The sequence below is a fragment of the Trichosurus vulpecula genome, chromosome 4, assembly GCF_011100635.1.
Source record: "Trichosurus vulpecula isolate mTriVul1 chromosome 4, mTriVul1.pri, whole genome shotgun sequence".
Lineage (NCBI taxonomy): Eukaryota > Metazoa > Chordata > Mammalia > Diprotodontia > Phalangeridae > Trichosurus > Trichosurus vulpecula.
Window position 1 is genome coordinate 170690804 of NC_050576.1, and position 19643 is coordinate 170710446.

A 19643-nucleotide genomic window follows, 5' to 3' on the forward strand; every position below is an offset into this window, starting at 1 on the left:
TCACACTAGTAGAGGTCTTGTTTTCAGGGGTGGAGCTGTTCTAGTCCCCAGGGGGACTCCAGGAAATCTGAACTTTGCCCTGCTCACAGGGAAGGGCTTAGGGGGAAGAGCCCCCAGGTGTGGTTGATTAGGTGGCTGAGGCTAGAGTTCTGTTATTGGGAGGGGGGAGTCACCTCCAGATGTCTGGGGGCCCTTGTAAACTGAAGCAACCATATATGTTCTGTGCAAGGGGGCAGGGGGAACAAGGCTCAGTTCCCCACCCCCAGCTCCCATGTCCTTCCAACTACCAAGGCTGGTAGCCTGTAGCTGGAAGGGGGTTCCTAGGAGGTGTCTGAGTGAGAGTCAGAAATTCCTGACTGAGGCAATGAATGGGAGCTTCAGGTGTGGCGTGAGGAGAGGAGTGACACAGAACAGAGATGGGCATGTGCAAGGAGACCCTGATCAGGAAGCAGCATCGCCGGGGGTGGTGAGGAGCTGGGACAGACTCACAGCTCTCAGAAAACAGGAAAGGGGGAGCTTGCAGCTCCACCCCAAGAGGAGGGGCTACCTCAGACTCTACCCAAGATCTCCATCCTCCCCATCTCCTGTCTGAGGACATAAAAGCCTCTCTCCTAGCCTCCTTAGGATGGAAGAGGAGGAGAGCAAAAGATGAGAGGTGAGTTCTTGGGCTCCTGATCTCAAGGACAGGCTGGAGGAAGAAGATCCAGAGTCAACCTGTTGTAGGGGATAATGTTCTGGCTTTGACATCAGGAAGATCTAGGTTCAAATCCTGCCTTAGAGGTCTTCTAGCTCTGTGCCCTTGGGCGAGTCACAAATTCTCTGAGCCTCAATTTGCTCATCCTCAAAACGGGCATGATAGTAGCACCCAATTCATGGAACTGTATGAAGATCAAATGAGATGCCACGTGTTTTGCAAACCTTAAAGTTTGTAAGTTTGTAAAGCATGTAAACCTTAAAGCCTGTCTTTATATAGGCTAAAATGTAGGCGGTTCCCACCCAGTGGAGGGCAGGAGCTAGGTTCTAGTCTTGGTTATGCTACTAAAAAGTTGGGGAATTGGTTGTCACTTCCCCCTCTGGGCCTCATTTTCTGATTCTGTAAAATGGGGCCAGGGTTGGGGGTTGGGAGAGGTTGATTAGACTAGAGGATCTCTCAGCTGTCCTCTGGCTCTTAAGCCTTATGCTTCCTTGGCTCCACGTGAGGTTTCTAATCCAGCCTGTGGGGGTGGGATGGGGGTGTTTCTTACAGAGATGAAGCTGTTGCTGCCCCTCACTGGGTTCCTGATTGCATTGATCCTGCCCCCATTGTTGTTGGGCACCTCCTCTGGTAACTGACAGAATTGGGGGGAAGGATTCAGTAAGGAGGGAGAGGGGAAGAAGGTATCAGGCTGAGGTGCCTTAAGGAGGGAAGGGGGCCAGTCAGAGACCTCAAGGACTTTCACCTTCTCTAGGGTTTTTTAGGGTAGGGAGAGAGGGTGATGGGGTTCCAAGCAGAAGCAGAGAGCCAAATCCCCAGACTGGGGCAGAGGTGTGGGGTGATGGCATTTCTTGGACAGGGCTAGATATGTGGCCTGATTCCCTTTTCCCTCTGGCTATCTGGGCAGCCAACCCTAGGGAGGTGGATGACTCTGTGGTGCTGAGCAGCATGGAGGAGGCCAAGAAACTGGTGGACAAAGCCTACAAAGAGAGGCGAGAAAGGTGGGACTGTACCCCTGTAAGAGTGTCTTGTGGGGGGGGGGGTGCTGCTGAAGGCAGGAAGGTTCCAAGGCCAGAGTCTAGTTAGAGGTCTGTTTTTCTGAATCATAAATGTGTGGGGGCAGAGAGTTGGGGTACAGGATCTCTCTTGGGTTATCCTCTGCCTCAGTGCATAATGTCCCCTAGCCTAGTTGGATGAAGGTCCAATCTTGTTTGCAAAGATCTCAGAGAAGTTTCCACCTAATGATCTAAGGACCTATTTAGGGGGAAGCAACCAGGTGCAGTAAAAAGTGTCTGATTAGGACTCAAAGGATCTGGGTTCAAATCTTAACTTTGTTACTTCCTGCATGTATGCTTGTAAGACCTTGTACAAGTCCCTTAATTTCTCTGGGTCTGGTTCCTCAAAAAATCAAGAAGTTGCACTGGATAACCCCTAAAGTCCTGACTAGCACTAAATCTATAATCTTATTAACACCCTCCCAGGGAGTTGGGGAGTCAGGGAGGCCCTTCCTTCCAGTTCTTCTTCCTCTTCACCCTACGTTCTCCCTCTCTTCTTCCTTTACCTTGAGCAGAATTAAGGAGAAGATGAGGAGTGGGACAGCAAGTACCAGGGACTTCATGTCCTTTATCAGGCAGCCGACGGCAGGGACCCGGACAGCAGCTAGAGCTGCTGATTACCTGCACGTAGCCTTGAATCTACTGAAAAAGAAGTTTTGGCCATGGCACCGGGGCCCCTTCAACATCACAGGTATTTCCCTGAAGCAGCCTGACTGACCTCAGACCTCCCAGGACTTTGTTGCTGTGGGTTCTGACCTCATTCCTACCTCCCAGAAGTCCATGGGAGCTGTAGGGTGAGAGTGTAGGCAGGAATTGGGGTCAGGGAAGGTAGACCAGTGCCTCCAGTCTTTTTCACAGCTGTGTTCCCTATCACTTCAGATGTGCTGACCCCTCCCCAACTGGATCTACTGTCCAAAGCCAGTGGCTGTGCCTACCAGCATGTCGGGGTCAAGTGTGATGACAAGGACAAGTACCGTACTATCACAGGAAAATGCAACAACAGGTGGGAGACCAGAGCCTGCTAGTCAAGACCTCGTCCTGTAGTGATGACCTATCCCTCCCCTGTTCCCCTCTTCCCACAGTGGGTGACCACTTCCTCTGGAGCACCCCAGGTCCTACCCAATACTGGGTTGCCCTAGATTCCTCCTTCTCTAGCTCAGCCTCCCTAAGCTGTCTCTGTTCACATTCCAGGAGGAGACCCACCTTAGGAGCATCAAACAGGGCCTTTGTACGCTGGTTGCCTGCTGAGTATGAGGATGGAGTCTCCCTCCCCTTTGGCTGGACAAAGGGGACAAAGAGAAATGGTTTCCCTGTTCCTTTGGTAAGAATTGGATGGGTAGGGTGATGGAGAGTCATATGGCCCTGAGTCTTCCACAGATTAGCTCCAGTAACCTCATTTCCATATTCCCTGAGCCCAAGTTTAGACAAGCCTAGTGCCCAGCTTCTCTCTCATTCTACAGAGAGAGACCCCTGTTTATACTGGTGGGACCTCCAGAGCCTGGGAATGGGGAGTCCGGAGGGGCTTTCAGAAGGTCAAAGATGGGATAGCTTGCCTCCTATCATTGCGTCTTCTCATTCCAATACTCCTTTACCCTCCCATTCCCCATCTGTCCTGCTTTCTGTCCCCCAACTCTGTCCTCTACACTAATATCTTCACCCTTTCTCTCTTTTCTACAACATCCCTATCTTCTCTCTCCTTCCTCCTCTCCTCTGCCCTCTTTCTTTCATCCTCACCTCTAGGCCCGAGAAGTCTCCAACCAAATTGTCCGTTTCCCCAATAATGAGCTGACAGAAGACCAGGAGAGAGCTCTCATGTTCATGCAGTGGGGCCAGTTCATTGACCACGACTTGGACCTCACCCCTGAGCCTGCCATGACTGAGAACTGTGAGCACACCTGTGAGCAGCAGCCATCCTGTTTCCCTCTCAAGGTACTGGCTTGGGAAATGGGAAGCTTGTAGATTGTGAAAGAATATTAAAGACCTTCTAGAACAGGAGTTCTTAACCTGGGCTCCACAGGTTAAGGATCCTCTGCATAAACTACAAGAGGTCTTTGAAATTGGATGGGAAGAAAATTTACATCTTGATTTTCATTAACCTCCAGTTGAAATTTAGCATTTCCTTCAATTATATAAAAATATTATTCCAAGAAGGGGTCCATAAGCTTCACCAGGCTGCCAGAGGGGTCCATGACACACAAAAATGGTTCAGAATCCTTAATCTAGACCAAATCCCACACTTACAAATGAGGCAACAGAGTCTTGTAGAGTCTAAGTAATTACCCCAAGTCACATTGGGAGTAAATGCCTGAATTTGAAACCTGTTTGCCTGATTCCAAATATCTTTTTCCTGGTGCCATTCAACATGGCTTTCTGTATCTCTTTTCTTCCCTCTTGGAAAAAGAGGAAAGGGAGAAGAAGAGACACTGATAATGAAGAGAGGTTTCCAAAGGGCTGCTCTCCTCAGGAACTTCCCATCTCCACTAATGGAGGGCCCTTTCTGCTCTTCCCTCTATCTATCTCCCTACTTATTACATTCTTCCCTTGAGAAGGAAATATATTTAGAGAAACTCAGAGCCATGACATAGCTTAGAGAGATGACCTGACTGGAGGTGGAGAGAATGGCCTTTAGGTCTTATACTTCCTCCTTCTGCCCCATCCATTCAAGGCCTGCCCTGGTCTTCTGAGCAGCTAAAGAAGAGGGTTATGTGTGGAGGCATACAGAACAAGGAGAAGAGATGGGGGTGGGTAAAGGGGTGTTTCCTTCCAGCTATAGATAAGTCAGTAAGGCCCCTTTCCCTGGAGGGAACAGGTAAAAAACTGAACAACCAAGATGGTAACTTTTGGTAGATTGTAAACTCCTTGAGGGCAGGCACTATTTCATTTTTGTCTTTGTATCTCCATGCCTAGCACAGTGCCCAGCACAGAATGGTTGCTTAATAAATACTTGTCGGTTGTTGCTTGATTAATTGGGGACAGAGAGAGGGTAGCCTCTGATGGAGTCTCAGCCTAGCCCTGCCTTTCTTTTCATCAGATCCCACCCAATGACCCCCGGATCAGAAATAGGAGTGACTGCATCCCCTTCTTTCGTTCCTGCCCAGCCTGTACAGAAGGCAACATCACCATCCGCAACCAGATCAACTCACTCACTTCCTTCCTGGATGGCAGCATGGTGTATGGCAGCGAGGACCCCCTTGCTCGCCACCTCCGGAACAATTCCAATCAGCTAGGACTGTTGGCTGTGAACTCTCAGTTCAAGGACAATGGGCGGGCCCTCCTGCCCTTCGACAGTCTCCACGATGACCCTTGTCTGCTCACCAACCGCACCGCTCGAATCCGATGTTTCTTGGCAGGTCAGGAGGGAGGGGAAAAGTTGGGAGGAGGAGGAGGCTGAGAGTTCACTTCTGAACCACTGTCCTAGAGATCCTAGCTCCAGGAGTCATCTCCAAAGAATATGTTTATCTGTGGGAACGTCAGTTTTGGATTTGTGTTATAGATAATCAGTGATTTTTCACTTTTCCAACTTGATATTATCCGTTGTGTTTCTCCTTCATGACTTAAGACTTGCAACCCAAGATGCCAAAGGATGGCATCAGTCAGAAAGAGACTCCTTAATGGAAAAGGGCTTAGCATGGTGTCTGGCACATAGTAAACGCTATATAAATGTTAGTCATTGTGATTATGACCATGCCATTTCCTTCTCTTTTTCCCCCCCTTTTTCACTATGGCCAACTGAGGAGGGCAGAATCAATTAATCAACAGATATTTTTGAGGCCCTACTATGGGTGAGGTTATGGAGTCAAAAGGCAGGAGAAAGGAATAGATCCTGGCTAGTCTGTATAAAATTATTCGACTGAATAAGGATTCCCAAAGTGATTTTCATGAGATTTAGTGCTGGGAGGGAGCTGGGAGATTTTTGAGTCCAGAGATCAGCAAACTATGGACCAGGCCAAAATTGACAGCAGTCTTTTCGAATGACCCACAAGCTAAGAATGATTTTTAACAGTTTTAAATAAAACTTTATTGTCATTAAAAATGTAAAAACCATTCTTAGTTCAGGCTCTACAAAAACAGGCAGCAGATTTGGCCCTTAGGCAGTTTACTGAGACCCCCCCCCCCATCTTGTTAAACCTCCTCATTTCAGAGAGATCCAGGGAAGAGAAGTGGGTTTTTTTTCAAGGTCACACAGGTGGCCAAGCCAGGGCTCAAAGTCATGTCTGGTGAATTCTAAATCCAATGTGTTTTCCATGATACCATCCTACCTCATCATTGGGGAAGAAAGGGGAATAAGTATTTATATAGCCCCTACTATGTGCCAGGAACTGTACTAAGCACATTACAAATATGATCTCATCTGGGCATTTACCCATGTCTCCTCCAGATTGTAGACATTTACAGGGAGTTTCCTCATGTTGAATTTCCTTCCTACCTTCCAAAGCCAGGCTGCTGGTATCTGGGGATCTGTCCTCCCCAGCACTGGGATGTTGAGTGAGGAGAAGTAATCACAGCAGGGGCTTCCTCTAGTCTCCTGGGGATCCTAGCACTGGGTCTATTTAGCATGGATTTGAAATGATCTGGAGAAGGAAATGGCAGACCACTCCAGTATCTTTGCCCAGAAAACCCCAAGTGGGTTCACTAAGAAATGGATGTGTCTGAAATGACTGAACAACAACAAAATTGACACTTCTAGAACACAGGTAATAGATTTAGAATTGGATGGGAATCCAGAGACTATGTAGTCTAACCTTTTATTTTACAGATGAGGAAAATGAGACAGGTAGAGCTTGTGACTCAACCAGGGTTACACAGCCGCAAACGCATCCCCTGACTTTAGAGTCGGAGCTCTTTCCCTATATGATGCTGCTACCCTACTAAGGGAATGGAGGGATGCAAGGGATAACATACTTAGGAGTGATGCAGTCTAAAGCAATGGGGTCAAACTCAAATACAAACAGGGGCCACTAAATGATACATAAGGATTCCTGCTAGCTGCATATTAACTTGGAAGACCACATATTAATGTTATCTATGTCTATTGTATTTTTATTTATTTTGTTAAATATTTCCCAATTATAGGTGGCCCAGTGGCTGGAATCAGGAAGGCTCAACTTCATGGGTTCAAATTCGGCCTCAGGCTGTTACTAGCTGTGTGACCCTGGGCAAGTCACTTAAGCCTGTTTGCCTCAGTTTCCTCATCTGTAAAATGAGCTGGAGAAGGAAGTGGTAAACACTCCAGTATCTTTGTCAAGAAAACCCCAAATGGGGTCATGAGGAGTTGAACATGGCTTAAAATGAGTGAATAGCAATCATGTATTTTACTCTGGTTCTGGTGGCACTTAGGGGTGTTGCTGGATATATATGGCCATGTTTGACACCTCTGGTGTAAAGAATACTGAATGTGGAGTCAGAGGACTTAGGTTCAAAACTCAGCTCTGCTGACCTTGGACTTCTATGGATCTTAGTTTCCTGTTCCATAAAATGGACAGTTTGGACCAGTAGAGCTTTGAAGTCCCTTTTAGCTCTAAATCTATGATATACAGCTGTAGAGTCGGATGTGGAAGAAACCAAGTGTCTTGCCTCCATCCAGCTTCCCACCATCATTCCCAAAGCAAGTTCTGAATCAGAATGTGGTTCTGTGGGTTGCTGAAAATTAATATGAATAGCTAACATGTATTGCAATTTCAGGTTCACCAAGCATTTTACATACATTATTCTATTTGGTCCTCATAATAGCACTATGAGGCAGGCTTTAAAATATTATCTTCCTTCTTTAGATGAGGACACTGAGGCTCCAAGAAGTTCCCTGACTTGTCCACAATCACACTGCTAATTAAGGGTCGAGTAAGGGTTGGATCCAGGTCTTCCCTGATTCCTAGTCTAGCCTCCTTTCCCCTGTTTGACCCATCCATGGAGCACCTACTGTAGGAGAAGTACTTGGTTAGGCATCGTGGGAGCTTTTACCCTTAAATCTAATTGTGGAAATAAGACGTTAACTCATGAACAGATCCTTAAGAGTGCAAAGCAGTGAAAGAGTGCCAGAAGATGGCATAGACAATAGGGACTGAGGAGTTCAGGGGGGAGGGAGCTTGCCATGCATTGGGATGACCAGCACAGACTTCATGAGAGAGGTGAGGCTTTGGAGGGGTCCATGAGGATGGGTAGGTTTGGTATAGGGAGAGGTGGCATACTGCATTCTAGGTATGAGGTCCAAGAAGAGGGAGGAAAATGTGTGTGTCTAAGGAGAAATGGGTTTCTCCTATGTTGGTAAGACTAGAGAGGGGGGCAGGTTTATAGGACTTAGAGATTGTCTAGTCTACCTTTCCATTTTCTAGATGAGAAAACGGAGGTCCAGAGAGATGACAGACTTGCTTGAGGCCGGATGACTAGCAATTGCGGGGAACTGGTTCCCGTTAAATCATAGAATCCTTGAATGTCAAAGCTAGAAAAGACCTTAGAAATCATCTGATCCAATCTCCCAATTTGCAGGGGAGGAAAACTGAGGTCCATGTAGGAAAAGGGGTCACACAGCTAGTGAACAACCAGAGCAGCGCTTCCCTGACTGAAATCCAATGCCTTCTTGGGTTCCCCAGGAGACAGCAGGTCCAGCGAGATGCCTGAGCTGACATCCATGCATACCCTCTTCTTTCGGGAGCACAACCGGTTGGCTACATTGCTGAAGCGTATGAACCCCCGATGGGATGGAGAGAAGCTGTACCAGGAAGCACGGAAAATTGTTGGGGCTCTTATCCAAGTAGGGATTTCTGGCACCCACTAGAAGGACCTTGATTCAAGCTTGGGCAAGCCACTCCTCAATGCCTCCCCGTTTCACACTAGAAGCCATTCCTTGACAAACTCAACTCAGTCTAATTTAACAAGCATTTATTTAAGCCCTCTACTGTGTGTAGAGTGCTACTCTACTGTAACTTAAGCAGGTCACATGGACCTATTAATGGATGGGAAGATCTTCAAATTTACATTATCATTACATCTACATACTGGTGTGTAGGGATGGATGCTAGACACCTGGGAAGATAAAATCTGAAGTAAATAACATTCCTTGTCCTCGAGAAGCTTTGTCTAGTATAACCCCAATAAAAACTCATACATAATTATTGCATTAGAAGAGATGCCCAAAATGCCAACTGGAGGCCTTCAGGGGAAAGGTCATTAGGGGGATCAGGGAATGTTCCTCAGGGATTGTGTTACAAACACTCTCTCCGAATCCTTAAACTCAGATAGATATCACTGAGGGAGGAACTCCTGCCCTGCCAAGGGTTCACTGAATCTCTGAGTCATCAGGGATTAGAAGCTCTAACTACCCTGAAGGATGGGAGTTGGCTAGGGAAAGAGAGGTGCAGGATAAGAAGGGACGAGGGGAACTCTTTTGTGTGTCTTTCAGATCATCACCTACCGAGACTACCTCCCCCTGGTGCTGGGGCCAGCAGCGATGAGGAAATACTTGCCTTCTTACCAGGGCTACAATGAGTCGGTGGATCCTCGAATTGCCAACGTCTTCACCAATGCCTTCCGCTACGGCCACACCCTCATCCAGCCCTTCATGTTCCGCCTGGATGCTCAGTACCGCCCTACCGGGCCCAACCCTAGGGTCCCACTCAGTGAAGTCTTCTTTGCCAGCTGGAGGGTTGTGAAGGAAGGTAAGCGGGTTCCCTGGACCCTCCGCTGTGGGAGGGAGGGTAAAGGACAATAGGATTATGAGATTATACTGGATCTAGAAGGAACCTTAGCAACCATCCAATCCCATCCTTTTATTTATAGATGAGAAAAATTTCCTTATAGATAAGGAAAATCTATCTTATGGATAAGAAAAATAAATCATTTATAGACAAGGAAAAGTAAGATACCCAAAGTGGGTCACAGGAAGTAAGCAGCAGGGGCAACATTTGAACTCAGGTCAGAGAAGGAAATGGCAGACTGCTCCAATATCTCTGCCAAGGAAACCCCAAATGGGGTCATGAAGAGTCTAACACAACCGAAACTACTGGACAGCTCCCCTAGCTTCCAAGTTTAGTGATACCCACTGTTGTATTCCCTTCCTTATAGAAAAGATACTCATTCGACAGGGTAAGAGAAAGAGGAGAAGATTCAGTAGGAACGAGATTGGGTCACATATCACAGAAATACAGACTCAGAGTTAAACAGGACCCAAGAAGCCCCCTAGGCCAACTTCCTCATTTTTCAGTCATTCAGTCGTTTCTGTCATATCTGACTCTTCATGATACTGGAGTGGTTTGCCATTTCCTTCTCCAGCTCATTTTACAGATGAAGAAACTGAGGTAAACAAGGTTAAGTGACTCACCCAGGGTCACACAGTGATTTGCCATTTCTTTCTCCAGTTCATTTTACAGATGAGGAAACTGAGGCAAACTAGGTTAAGTGATTTGCCCAGGGTCACATAGCTAGTAAATGCCTAAGGCTGGATTTGAACTCAGGAGGAGGAGTCTTCCTGACTCTAGGCTTGGCTCTCTATCCATTGTGCCACCTAGCTGCCCTTGGTTGAACCAGAGTGCCTCTAAAGTCCCCTTCAAATCTCCTAAGCTATGTTCCATAGAGCCCTGCTGGTCCATTATAGTATAAATGGAATTCTAGGAGAACATTTGGATGATGCTGATATTTCCTACTCCAATGGAGTATAAAAGGGAAGGATCTGGCCACTGAGGGCCCAGTTCTCAGCAGCTTTCACAGGGCACTCTGTCTTATGCAGTCACCCACGTGGATGTTTGGTAAGCCTGCTACTCGGAGTGTGTGATAACATGGAGCACAGGGGTCCTCTTTAGAACATATACCAGTGTTTTGTGATGTGTCCTGTCTGCTTATTGCATGGTGAAGAAGAGTCTTTTGATTGGCTTTTGAGCAGAAACAGTCTATCCAAAAGGCTAAATAGTCCTTTCTCTCAGGCTGCATCCCAGACAGGAGGACAAAATGTTGTAAGCCTCCAGGTAGGGACAAAGGCCTCAGCCTTTTATCTCCCTGCCCAGACCACCTCTCCATCTGAAGGCTAACAACATTTCATCCTTCTTACTGGAACACAGCCAGGGAGAGAGAATCCATCATTAATGAATGGCTTTTGCATGTACCCGGTACCAACTCAGCAGCCAATCAGAAGTCTCCTCTTGAGCACACAGTAAGCAGCAAGAATCAGTCACAGAACACCTATAGGTGCTCTGATACGGAGAGCCAGGTTCCTCTATGTCATGTCATCAGAAACTTCCAGAAGCAAGTGGAGGATCCATATGGGTGATTGCATGGCGTATGTGCTCCTGGGAACTGGGCCCTCATTGGCCAGACGCCTGTGACAATATTGAATATGAACTTAATGTGCCTGCCACAAACAATTAGGATCACAAATTTAGGAGGGATTGGGGGTTGACTTAGTCCAACCTCTTCCAGTAGATGCCCACGAAGGTAGGTACCCTCCCTTTCATTTGTGCTCTTCAGGAAGGTGGATGACCACCTTTTAGGGATTTTGTAGAGGGGGTTCTTAGGTATAGGTTTGCAACAGGTAGCTCTGAGAGCCCTTCAGCCTCTGTTTCTGTGAGGCAGTTAGTGGCAGAGCTAGAATTCAAACCCAGGCTTTAATGCTCCTTTCAAATCTAATGCTCTTTTCAAAACAACATGTTGCCTTCCCATTTTTTTAACCACATCATCAATTTCTGGGATAAGAAACTCCTGCTGAGGGATCCCCCTCTGCCAATGCAAGTTAGCACTTACTTTTCAACTTACATTAGCATTGCCAGGGGCATGTACCCACGGTCAAACAGCCAGTATATCAGAGGTGAGACATACCCTGAGTTCCTGGCTCTGAAGCCAATTCTCTAGCCACTGTACCATGCTTCTTATTACTTATGAAAATCAATGCACCTTCCTCTATTTTGCTCCAGAGTGTGACTGAATCCAATCTAATCCAATCAATACTTTTCGAGCACCCACTAATATGCAAGACACTGTACTGTGCACCAGACTTGCAAAGACAAAAGGAAAATCAGTCCTTGTCCTTAAAAAGCTTATATTCTGCTGGGGGAATATAACATGTGACTAGAAATTAAGTACCAGACAATTTGAAGAGGGAGAGAGCACTAGATGAATGGATCGGTAAAATTAGTTGTTGTTTTTTTTTCTTCAGATTAGCTTAGCAAAGGCTTCCTATAGCAAGTAACACCTGAACTGAGTCTTCGTTTTGACCATTAGTATATGTCAAGCCCAAAAGTATTCTCTGGCTGAATTAACTTGCCCTAGGATCTCAGAGTGTTTTCATTCAAAAGGTAGCAATGCATCTGGAGTCAGAGGCTTGGGTTCAAACCCCACCCCTGCCACTTACCAGTTGTACTGTATGACCTTGGGGCAACCAGTTAGATTTTCTGGGCCTCATTTTCCTCATCTCTAAAATTAAGGAATTGGACTAGAGCAGAGGTTTTCAGTTTTTTTTGTGTGTATGTCATGGACCCAGTCTGGTGAAGCCTATTAACTCCTTCTCAGAAAAATATTGAAAATGTATAGGATTACAAAGGAAACAAATTACACTGAAATATTGTTATCAAAATATTAAAAAAAAGTTCACAGAGCACAAGTTAAGAATGCCTATACTAGAGAGTCTCTAGGGTCCTTTCTAGCTCTTAATCTATGGTCCTATGATCTTTCAATAAGCAAATATTTATTAAGCATGTATACTGATTGAAACTGTGTGTGTGTGTGTGTGTGTGTGTGTGTGTGTGTGTGTGTATTGAGGGTAGTAGAGCGGTAGAATGGGGAAACAAATTGCTAAGAAGTGTGAGGCATGGTTCTAGTCCTTGGTCAAGGAGCCTGCATTAGTTGCTGAAATGCCACAGACCCTGGTCAGTGCTAAATCCTAGCGGAGTGGTGCAAACAATGAGGGAGTGAAGGGATCTTAGCAGAGAGTGTGGTCACTTTGGGCTAGGGTGACTTGTTAGGAAAAAAACAACTGGTTATATCCCCTCTCAGCTTCTCTTGAGGTTTCAGTGAATCTGGGATGTGGGGGGCCTATATGATCCCTGTCAGGGGGGTGTTCTCTCACTGCTAGCCACTAAGGTTATGTCACTCTCTTGTAATTCCCAGGTGGCATTGATCCGATTCTCCGAGGCCTCATGGCCAACTCAGCCAAACTGAACCGACAGAATCAAATTGTGGTGGATGAAATCCGGGACAGGTTATTTAAACAGGTCATGAGGATTGGCCTGGACTTACCGGCTCTCAACATGCAGCGTAGCAGGGACCATGGCCTCCCAGGTGAGAGGGCTTGCCCAATATCATTCCTAGTTCCTATTCCAACCCCATCCCAAACCCTGCGTCTGTCCGCATTCCCATCCCCATCTCATGTCCCAGTCCATTCCCATTCCCGTCTCATCCTCATTCTTGTCCCCATCCCATCTCTGTCTCTAAACCCATCTCTTTTCCCAAACCCATCTCTATTCTCATCCCAGTTCAAATCCTCAACCCCAACTTTATCCCCATATCCATCCCTACCACCAGTGGCATCAGGAACAATGCTAAGACAGGCTATAAGATGGTTAATGTATACTTCAAGGCCCTAGGCCCTCCTTTTCCTCTCTGTGGCACACCATCTCCCTTCAGGTGCCTCATGCTATCTCCCCATCTCTCCTTATCAAAACCTGCTCTTAGGAAAGGATCCGATATTAGTCAATTATACCTGAGTCTGAATAAATCTCTATTATTGGACTATAAATTGTTTTTATTCCCTTAAAGGAATCTTAGACCTTAATCAGTTACTAGGGTGAAATATTAGGGGGCCAGAAAAGGCTGTCCCTACTGCTCCTGCAATTATCTCCTAGAGGTGCTCCATATTTAAAGCCAAATCCATACAACACCGTCGAATTATAGCCAACATTTATATAGTGCTTTAAAATTTGCAAAGCACTTTACAATCTTTATTTCATTTTATCCTCACAACAACCCTGGGAGACAAGAACTATTATTACAGTTGAGGAAACTAAAGCAGACAGATGTTAAGTGATTTGCCCAGGCTCATAAGCAGTCTATGTGTGTAATGCGGGCAGTGTGGGAGGCCAGAGATTTGAACTCAGGCTTCCTGACTCTTGGTCCAGTTCTCTATCCATGTGCCATCAAATTGATTAAAAAAGAGTATTTCATCACTAGTTCATTCTTGGATCTTAAGGCACAGATGCAGTGATATGGTTGTTGTTCAGTTGTTTCAGTTGTGTCTGATTCTTCATGACCTCATTTGGGGTTTTCTTGGCAAAGATACTGGTGTGGCTTACCATTTCCTTCTCCAGCTCATTTTACAGATTCAGAAACTGAGGCAAATAGGATTAAGTGACTCATCCGGGGTCACACTGCCAGTGAGTGTCTGAGGCTGGATTTGAACTCAGGAAGATGAGTCTTCCTGATTCCAAGCCCGGTGCTCCATCCACTGAGCTACCTAATTGCCCAATGATAGGTAAAGGAAGGAACGGAGGACCCCCAAATAGAGAGAGAGCGAGTCATTTGCAGTTATGTCATGGGCAAGTGTAGTTTAGAGTAAGGACAGATGGTCCCCAATTCCCCCGGCCTTTCCCCTTTCAGAAAACCCAGGTGGCCCAGGGACCCACACTAGGTCCTGACCTGAGCAGATGCAGGGGGCCTGGACAAAGCACACTGAGTTCCCCTTCCCCCTAAGAGAAAAAGAGCTTGGTTTGGATGAAAATGGTCACCAAGGTCAGCCCTGAAGGACAAAAAGTTCCCAAAGGCAGTTTGAGAGAAGAAGAGAAAGGGGCAGTCCCTCCAATTTCACCTAGGATCATGGATTAGATTTGGAGCTACAAGGTTCTCAGAGGTTTTGTAGACCTACTACAGTTTGCAAAGCCAGAGGATTTTGTGGTCAGTTTTTACAAAATTCTCCACCTCTTCATTTTGCAAATGAGGAAAGCTGGGCCTAGGTAGGTCAATTGACTTACCTGAGGCCATACAGTCAATCACACAGATACAGGATTAAAATCTAAGTCTTCTGACTCTGTATCCAACATTTGTCCAAGTGCATATATGTGAGACTCAAGAAAACTGGTTATTTTTTTTCACCAGTTAGTTGAAGCTACCTTCTTTTTTTCTGATTCTACTCCACTCCCCCAACCCGCATCTCCCACCTCTGCTTTTCTGAGTCACCGCTCCGTTGATTGGTTCCTTCTCCTTCCTCCAGAATATAGATTGGGGGTGTATAAAGACATGCTATCAGTAGGGAAGAGAGACAGTAGTCATACCAAAACTCCAGATGCTTCTCTGTAAAAAGGCCTTTATTCGCTAATAGGCCTGTGGCCCCTAAGATGGGGCAGGGGAACATTCTCTGGCCTAACTTTCACCAATCCATCTTTAGCTATTAAAATATCTCTTCCCCCGGCCTCCAGTTCTGTTGAGGTCTGTTAAGATCATGGATGAAAACCCATCCCTCTTTTGTGGACCACTGGGGTTAAAAACATACAGGACTTTACTATGCAGTTAAAGAGGAAATAGTGAACATTAAAGCAAAAGCCACAAAGTGTATATCAGAAAGAAAATTTGGAGTCTGAAGATTTGGGTTCAAATCCTGACTCCTGCCATTGACTTTTTGCATGAATTTGGGCGAGTCATTTCTCTAAATCTCATTTTTGTTGTATATAATGTGACGATGGGATTTGATTATCCAAGTTCCCTTCTAACTCTCAATCCCATGAGCTCAAACACTGAGAAGCCTTTCTGAACATAGAAGATGCCTCTCCCCTCTGTACCTTCATGACAAGGAAACGTTGAGGCGGGGTGGGGGTGGGGGTGGAGGGAAAAGGTGGGCAGTGAGAACATAACATGCCTTATGCAGTTTTTACTGATAGGGCTGGGGGGGAAGTGGTGGGGAACCTATGGCTTTGAGGCCACATGTGGCCTTCTAGGTCCTTGGGTGTGGCCTTTTGATTGAGTCCAAGCTTTCCAGAACAAATCTTTTTATTAAGGGGATTTGTTCTGTGAAGTTTGGATTCAAAGGGCCACACTTGAGGACCTAGAGAGCTACTTGTGGCCTTGAGGCTGTAGGTTCAGCACCCCTGGTTTGGGGGCTGGCTTGCTTAGGGTCTGGGACAGGTTCAACACCCAAGAACCTTTCCCTCCTGTAGCCCCGGTAGAGCTCTCTATGATGAGCACCGCATGGTGGCTAGAAAACTGGCCTTGGAGCAAGGAAGACCCAGGCTCCAATCCTGTCTCGGATACTGACTCTGAGCGGCTCGCCTGCTGTCTCTGAGCTTCAGGTTCCATGATTGAATTAGGGCCAATAATACCTTTATTCCAATCCAAAGGTTTCATAAGCCTTAAAGTGCTTTACACATGCAAGTTATTATTATGCACTCTATACAAAGTAAATCTTGCTACTCCGTTGGCCACCTGCTCCATTATGTTCTCTGCACCCCATTCCCCTCTCCCTATAACAGGGTACAATGCCTGGAGACGGTTTTGTGGTCTCCCTCAACCCGAAACAGAAGGTGAGCTTACCACAGTGATGAAGAACCAAGAGCTGGCCAAGAAACTGATGACTCAGTATGGTTCTCCTAAGAACATTGACATCTGGATGGGCGGTGTGGCAGAACCCCTGGAGCCCAATGGCAGAGTGGGGCCCCTTCTGGCCTGTCTCATTGGGACCCAGTTCAGAAAACTCCGAGATGGAGACCGGTGAGAAGCTTGATATTTCAGGAGAGACTTTGATGGTTAGAACCCATGATGGCGCTGGGGCAGAATGAGCATAAGAGATCAGGGCTGAAATCTGGGGTCTGCCACTGACTCATTGTGTGATTGTGACCAAATTACTGAATCTCTCTGATCCTCAGTAACCCTTTCTCTGCCAGATGGGGAACATCACCCCATCTCCAGCTTGGTACTGAGGTTGGTGACTTCACAAGTAGGGAAAAGTCTTGAGCTCCTTGTACATCAAAGATTCTTTATTTCCGACTGTTAGAGCAGACTTTGGTGTGGTACAGAGTGAAAACTGAGACTGAGGGGCAGCAGGGGTTAGTGGATAAGATTCTGCCCTAAGAGGCAGAAAGACCTGTATTCAAAATCTGCCTCAAGATTTGATACTTTCTAGCTGTGTGTCCCTGCGCAAACCACTCAACTTCTGTCTTACTGTTTTCTCATCTGTAAAATGAGGGGACTTAATGGCCTTCTAAGGTCCATTCCAGCTCTAAATAGATCATCCTATGATTTGTTTGCAGGGATGCTTCAGAGCTGGGAATGAGCTTTCAATTTTTTCAACTCTGATAAGAGACCAGAGACTCTTCCAGGCAGCATGTCAGGCCCTGGCATAGATAATGCTTTATAGACCCAGACTTCTATGTATTTTTGCTTCGGCTTTTGTCTACCCTGATTCAGAGATCAGGCTGAGGCCCTGGCTGAACTTGCTCTGACTTGTCACCTGGGTCCCCCTAGACCAAATTGTCCCCATATGTAGGAGGAATAAAGAGCTGAGACAGGGCGAGCCTCTTGCTCGGGGTAGGGTAGGGTGAGGGATCTGGTTAGAGTTCCGGGATCCTTCGGCACTATGGTGATTTTATCTCATTCTGGGACAGGTTTTATTGGGAGAGTGCTGAGGTGTTCAGCTCACAGCAGCGCCGGGCGTTGGCTGGGATCAGCCTATCCCGCATCATCTGTGACAACACAGGCATCACCTCCGTGCCTAGGGATATCTTCAAGGCCAACAGATATCCCAGAGATTTTGTTAACTGCAGCATGATTCCTCAAATGGACCTGTCAGCATGGAGAAACATAACGGAGTAGTCGGGTAGGTAGATGCCTCTCTGTTAGACTGATCTGGGAGGAAGGCAGCGTTTGGACTTGGAGGATATGCTTTCAGTGCCCTCCACCGCCACGCTTTCCTCTCAGCTACAAGCCTGCTCTGGCAGCACTGAATTGCTCATAGTGTTCACATGTGGTTTGTATATATGTGCATGTGGGGTCTTACTGTACTCTGTAATTAAATAGAAATTGTTTTTGCATACACCCAGCTCACTTCTGCCCTTTCTGTCTGGATAGTATAATTACAGGCTTTAAAAACTTAACCGATTGTGCATAAACTAAGAGTAAGTGGGCTACGACAGAAGGTTTGAGGGACCTGCCTCTAAGTTAAGCACTTGATGGGAAAGTACGTGGATTTTGTGACATCTATTTTGGCTGCTCAGATATTCATTTTTTTGGTTAGTTTTTGGTTTACTCAGGTATGGTAGGTTTTGGGCTTTATTCTGACCAGATATGGTGGATAAGTTTCTTAGTGGAGCTGGTCAGGTAGGCCCAGGCTTTCAGGCTCACTGGCAGCTTTCTCATCCAATTTTTAAAAAAATTTATTTTTTATTATGAACTAAACAATTGTCAACAAACACAAACATCTCAATGTACAGAGAACAAAAAAGGAAGACTATATGAAACCATGTGCTTCTGTTCAATAGAGGGTTTTTATTTGTTGCTGTTGATTAAAGTCTTACCCACTTTTAATATTTGTTTTTCCCACAGGAATCTGTCCTCAGCCTCCTTCCCTTAAGGACCAAGGAAGTCTAAGAGGAGAATCTCTATCCCTAGCTGAAATTGTCAGGTATCAGATCCCCATAGAGCTAAAGGCCTCATGCACTGAGGCCAGAGAAGGATTTGGCAGTGGCTTCCCTGGCCATTGGGAAGGGAAGTTGTTTTCCTCCCGTGACCTGAATGGCCAGGTTGAAGTTGTCCCAGGCCTGCAGTCGCCCAGGAGGCAATTCCTTCTCTTGGACCAGGAAACAAGGGTCCCTGTCAGGGAGGGGAACCTGGGCCAGCATGACTGAGATACACCATCTGCTTCTACTGTCAATAAAGTATTACTGAGAGGAGGGCTGGGTTGTCCTTGTCTGTTAGAAGGGCTACTGGGGATAGGGCTGGAGCTTCTGAAAAGAAAGGCCTCTAACTTTGGGCCTCTGACAGTCAGCTCTAGAGGTTCACCTGAAGCATCAGAATGGGAAAGGGGCACTGATGAGCCCCATCTGGAGAGATTCCCAAGAGCAAAAAGAGTTGGCTTGGCAGCCTGAATAAGACTCATTTGTAGGAGTACTGGGGCCAATTCAGGTAAAAGGGAACTTCTCTGCCATGACTCATCATTACCAAATAGCACAGTGTAGTAAAGAACACTGGACTAAGGATAGGAAAACCTGACTTCCTGTGATACATCCTAGCTGTGTGATCCTGGGAAAGTCACTTTACTCCTCTGTGGCCCACTTTCCTTACCAAATCTCAAATTCTCTTATAAAGCAGATATCAGGAAACCTATTTGGCAGGAGTTGGAAAAGTAGATTAATAGGATTAACTAGGTAACAAGATCCAGAAGCAATCAAACACAAATTTGATAAACTCAGGAACACAAATCACTGAGAGAAGGACCTGCTGGGAAAACAGTAGAAATTAGACTTAAACTAACATTTTATACCATTTACAACAGTAAGTTCCAAATGGATACATGGCCTAAATTGATTAACATACATTTACGAAGCACTGTGGTACGGCCACCCAAACCTTAACTGCTTCATACTTCCCATAATATTTGGGCTCTAGTTCAATATGCCTCCTTTTACATGTATAAGTATATGGCTTTGTTTTTCAGAATTTTGTAACAGCAAGGGTTACCCTTCCTCACTTTGAGGAATGTAAATGAATGAACATTTTTGGCATATCTGCATATATACATTTATACATAGCAATATTCATAAGTAAGACCTTTATTCCTCCGTTAGAATCTTTTTGTGTACAAACTTATTCCCCTTCTCCTATGAAATCTGAGTCAGCATTTCATATTTAGAATCTCAAGAGGGTATGGAAAAAACCGGTAAGGACCTCTCTATAAGGCCTTTGATTCCTCACTTGAGAGAATAACCTAAGGCCAT

General features: G+C 46.0%; 1 protein-coding gene across 1 annotated transcript; it reads left to right on the top strand.

Moving 5' to 3' along the window:
* Positions 1-1227: 1227 nt before the first annotated feature.
* LOC118847993 (myeloperoxidase-like) lies at positions 1228-18422 on the top strand. The gene is made up of 13 exons (XM_036756703.1): positions 1228-1324; positions 1602-1695; positions 2265-2440; positions 2629-2752; positions 2941-3070; positions 3490-3678; positions 4781-5099; positions 8337-8497; positions 9146-9401; positions 12838-13008; positions 16185-16422; positions 17316-17527; positions 18253-18422. Exons 1-12 carry the CDS (start codon positions 1228-1230, stop codon positions 17521-17523), a joined length of 2163 nt encoding a protein of 720 aa, XP_036612598.1. The 3' UTR covers positions 17524-17527; positions 18253-18422.
* Positions 18423-19643: the final 1221 nt, after the last annotated feature.

Excerpts from the sequence above, each read along its gene's own strand:
- LOC118847993 (XM_036756703.1), top strand. The coding sequence starts at position 1,228 with ATGGGGGTGTTTCTTACAGAGATGAAGCTGTTGCTGCCCCTCACTGGG. Across the intron at positions 1,325-1,601 it reads GTTGTTGGGCACCTCCTCTG|CCAACCCTAGGGAGGTGGAT; the intron begins GTAACTGACAGA and ends CTATCTGGGCAG. Across the intron at positions 16,423-17,315 it reads AAACTCCGAGATGGAGACCG|GTTTTATTGGGAGAGTGCTG; the intron begins GTGAGAAGCTTG and ends ATTCTGGGACAG.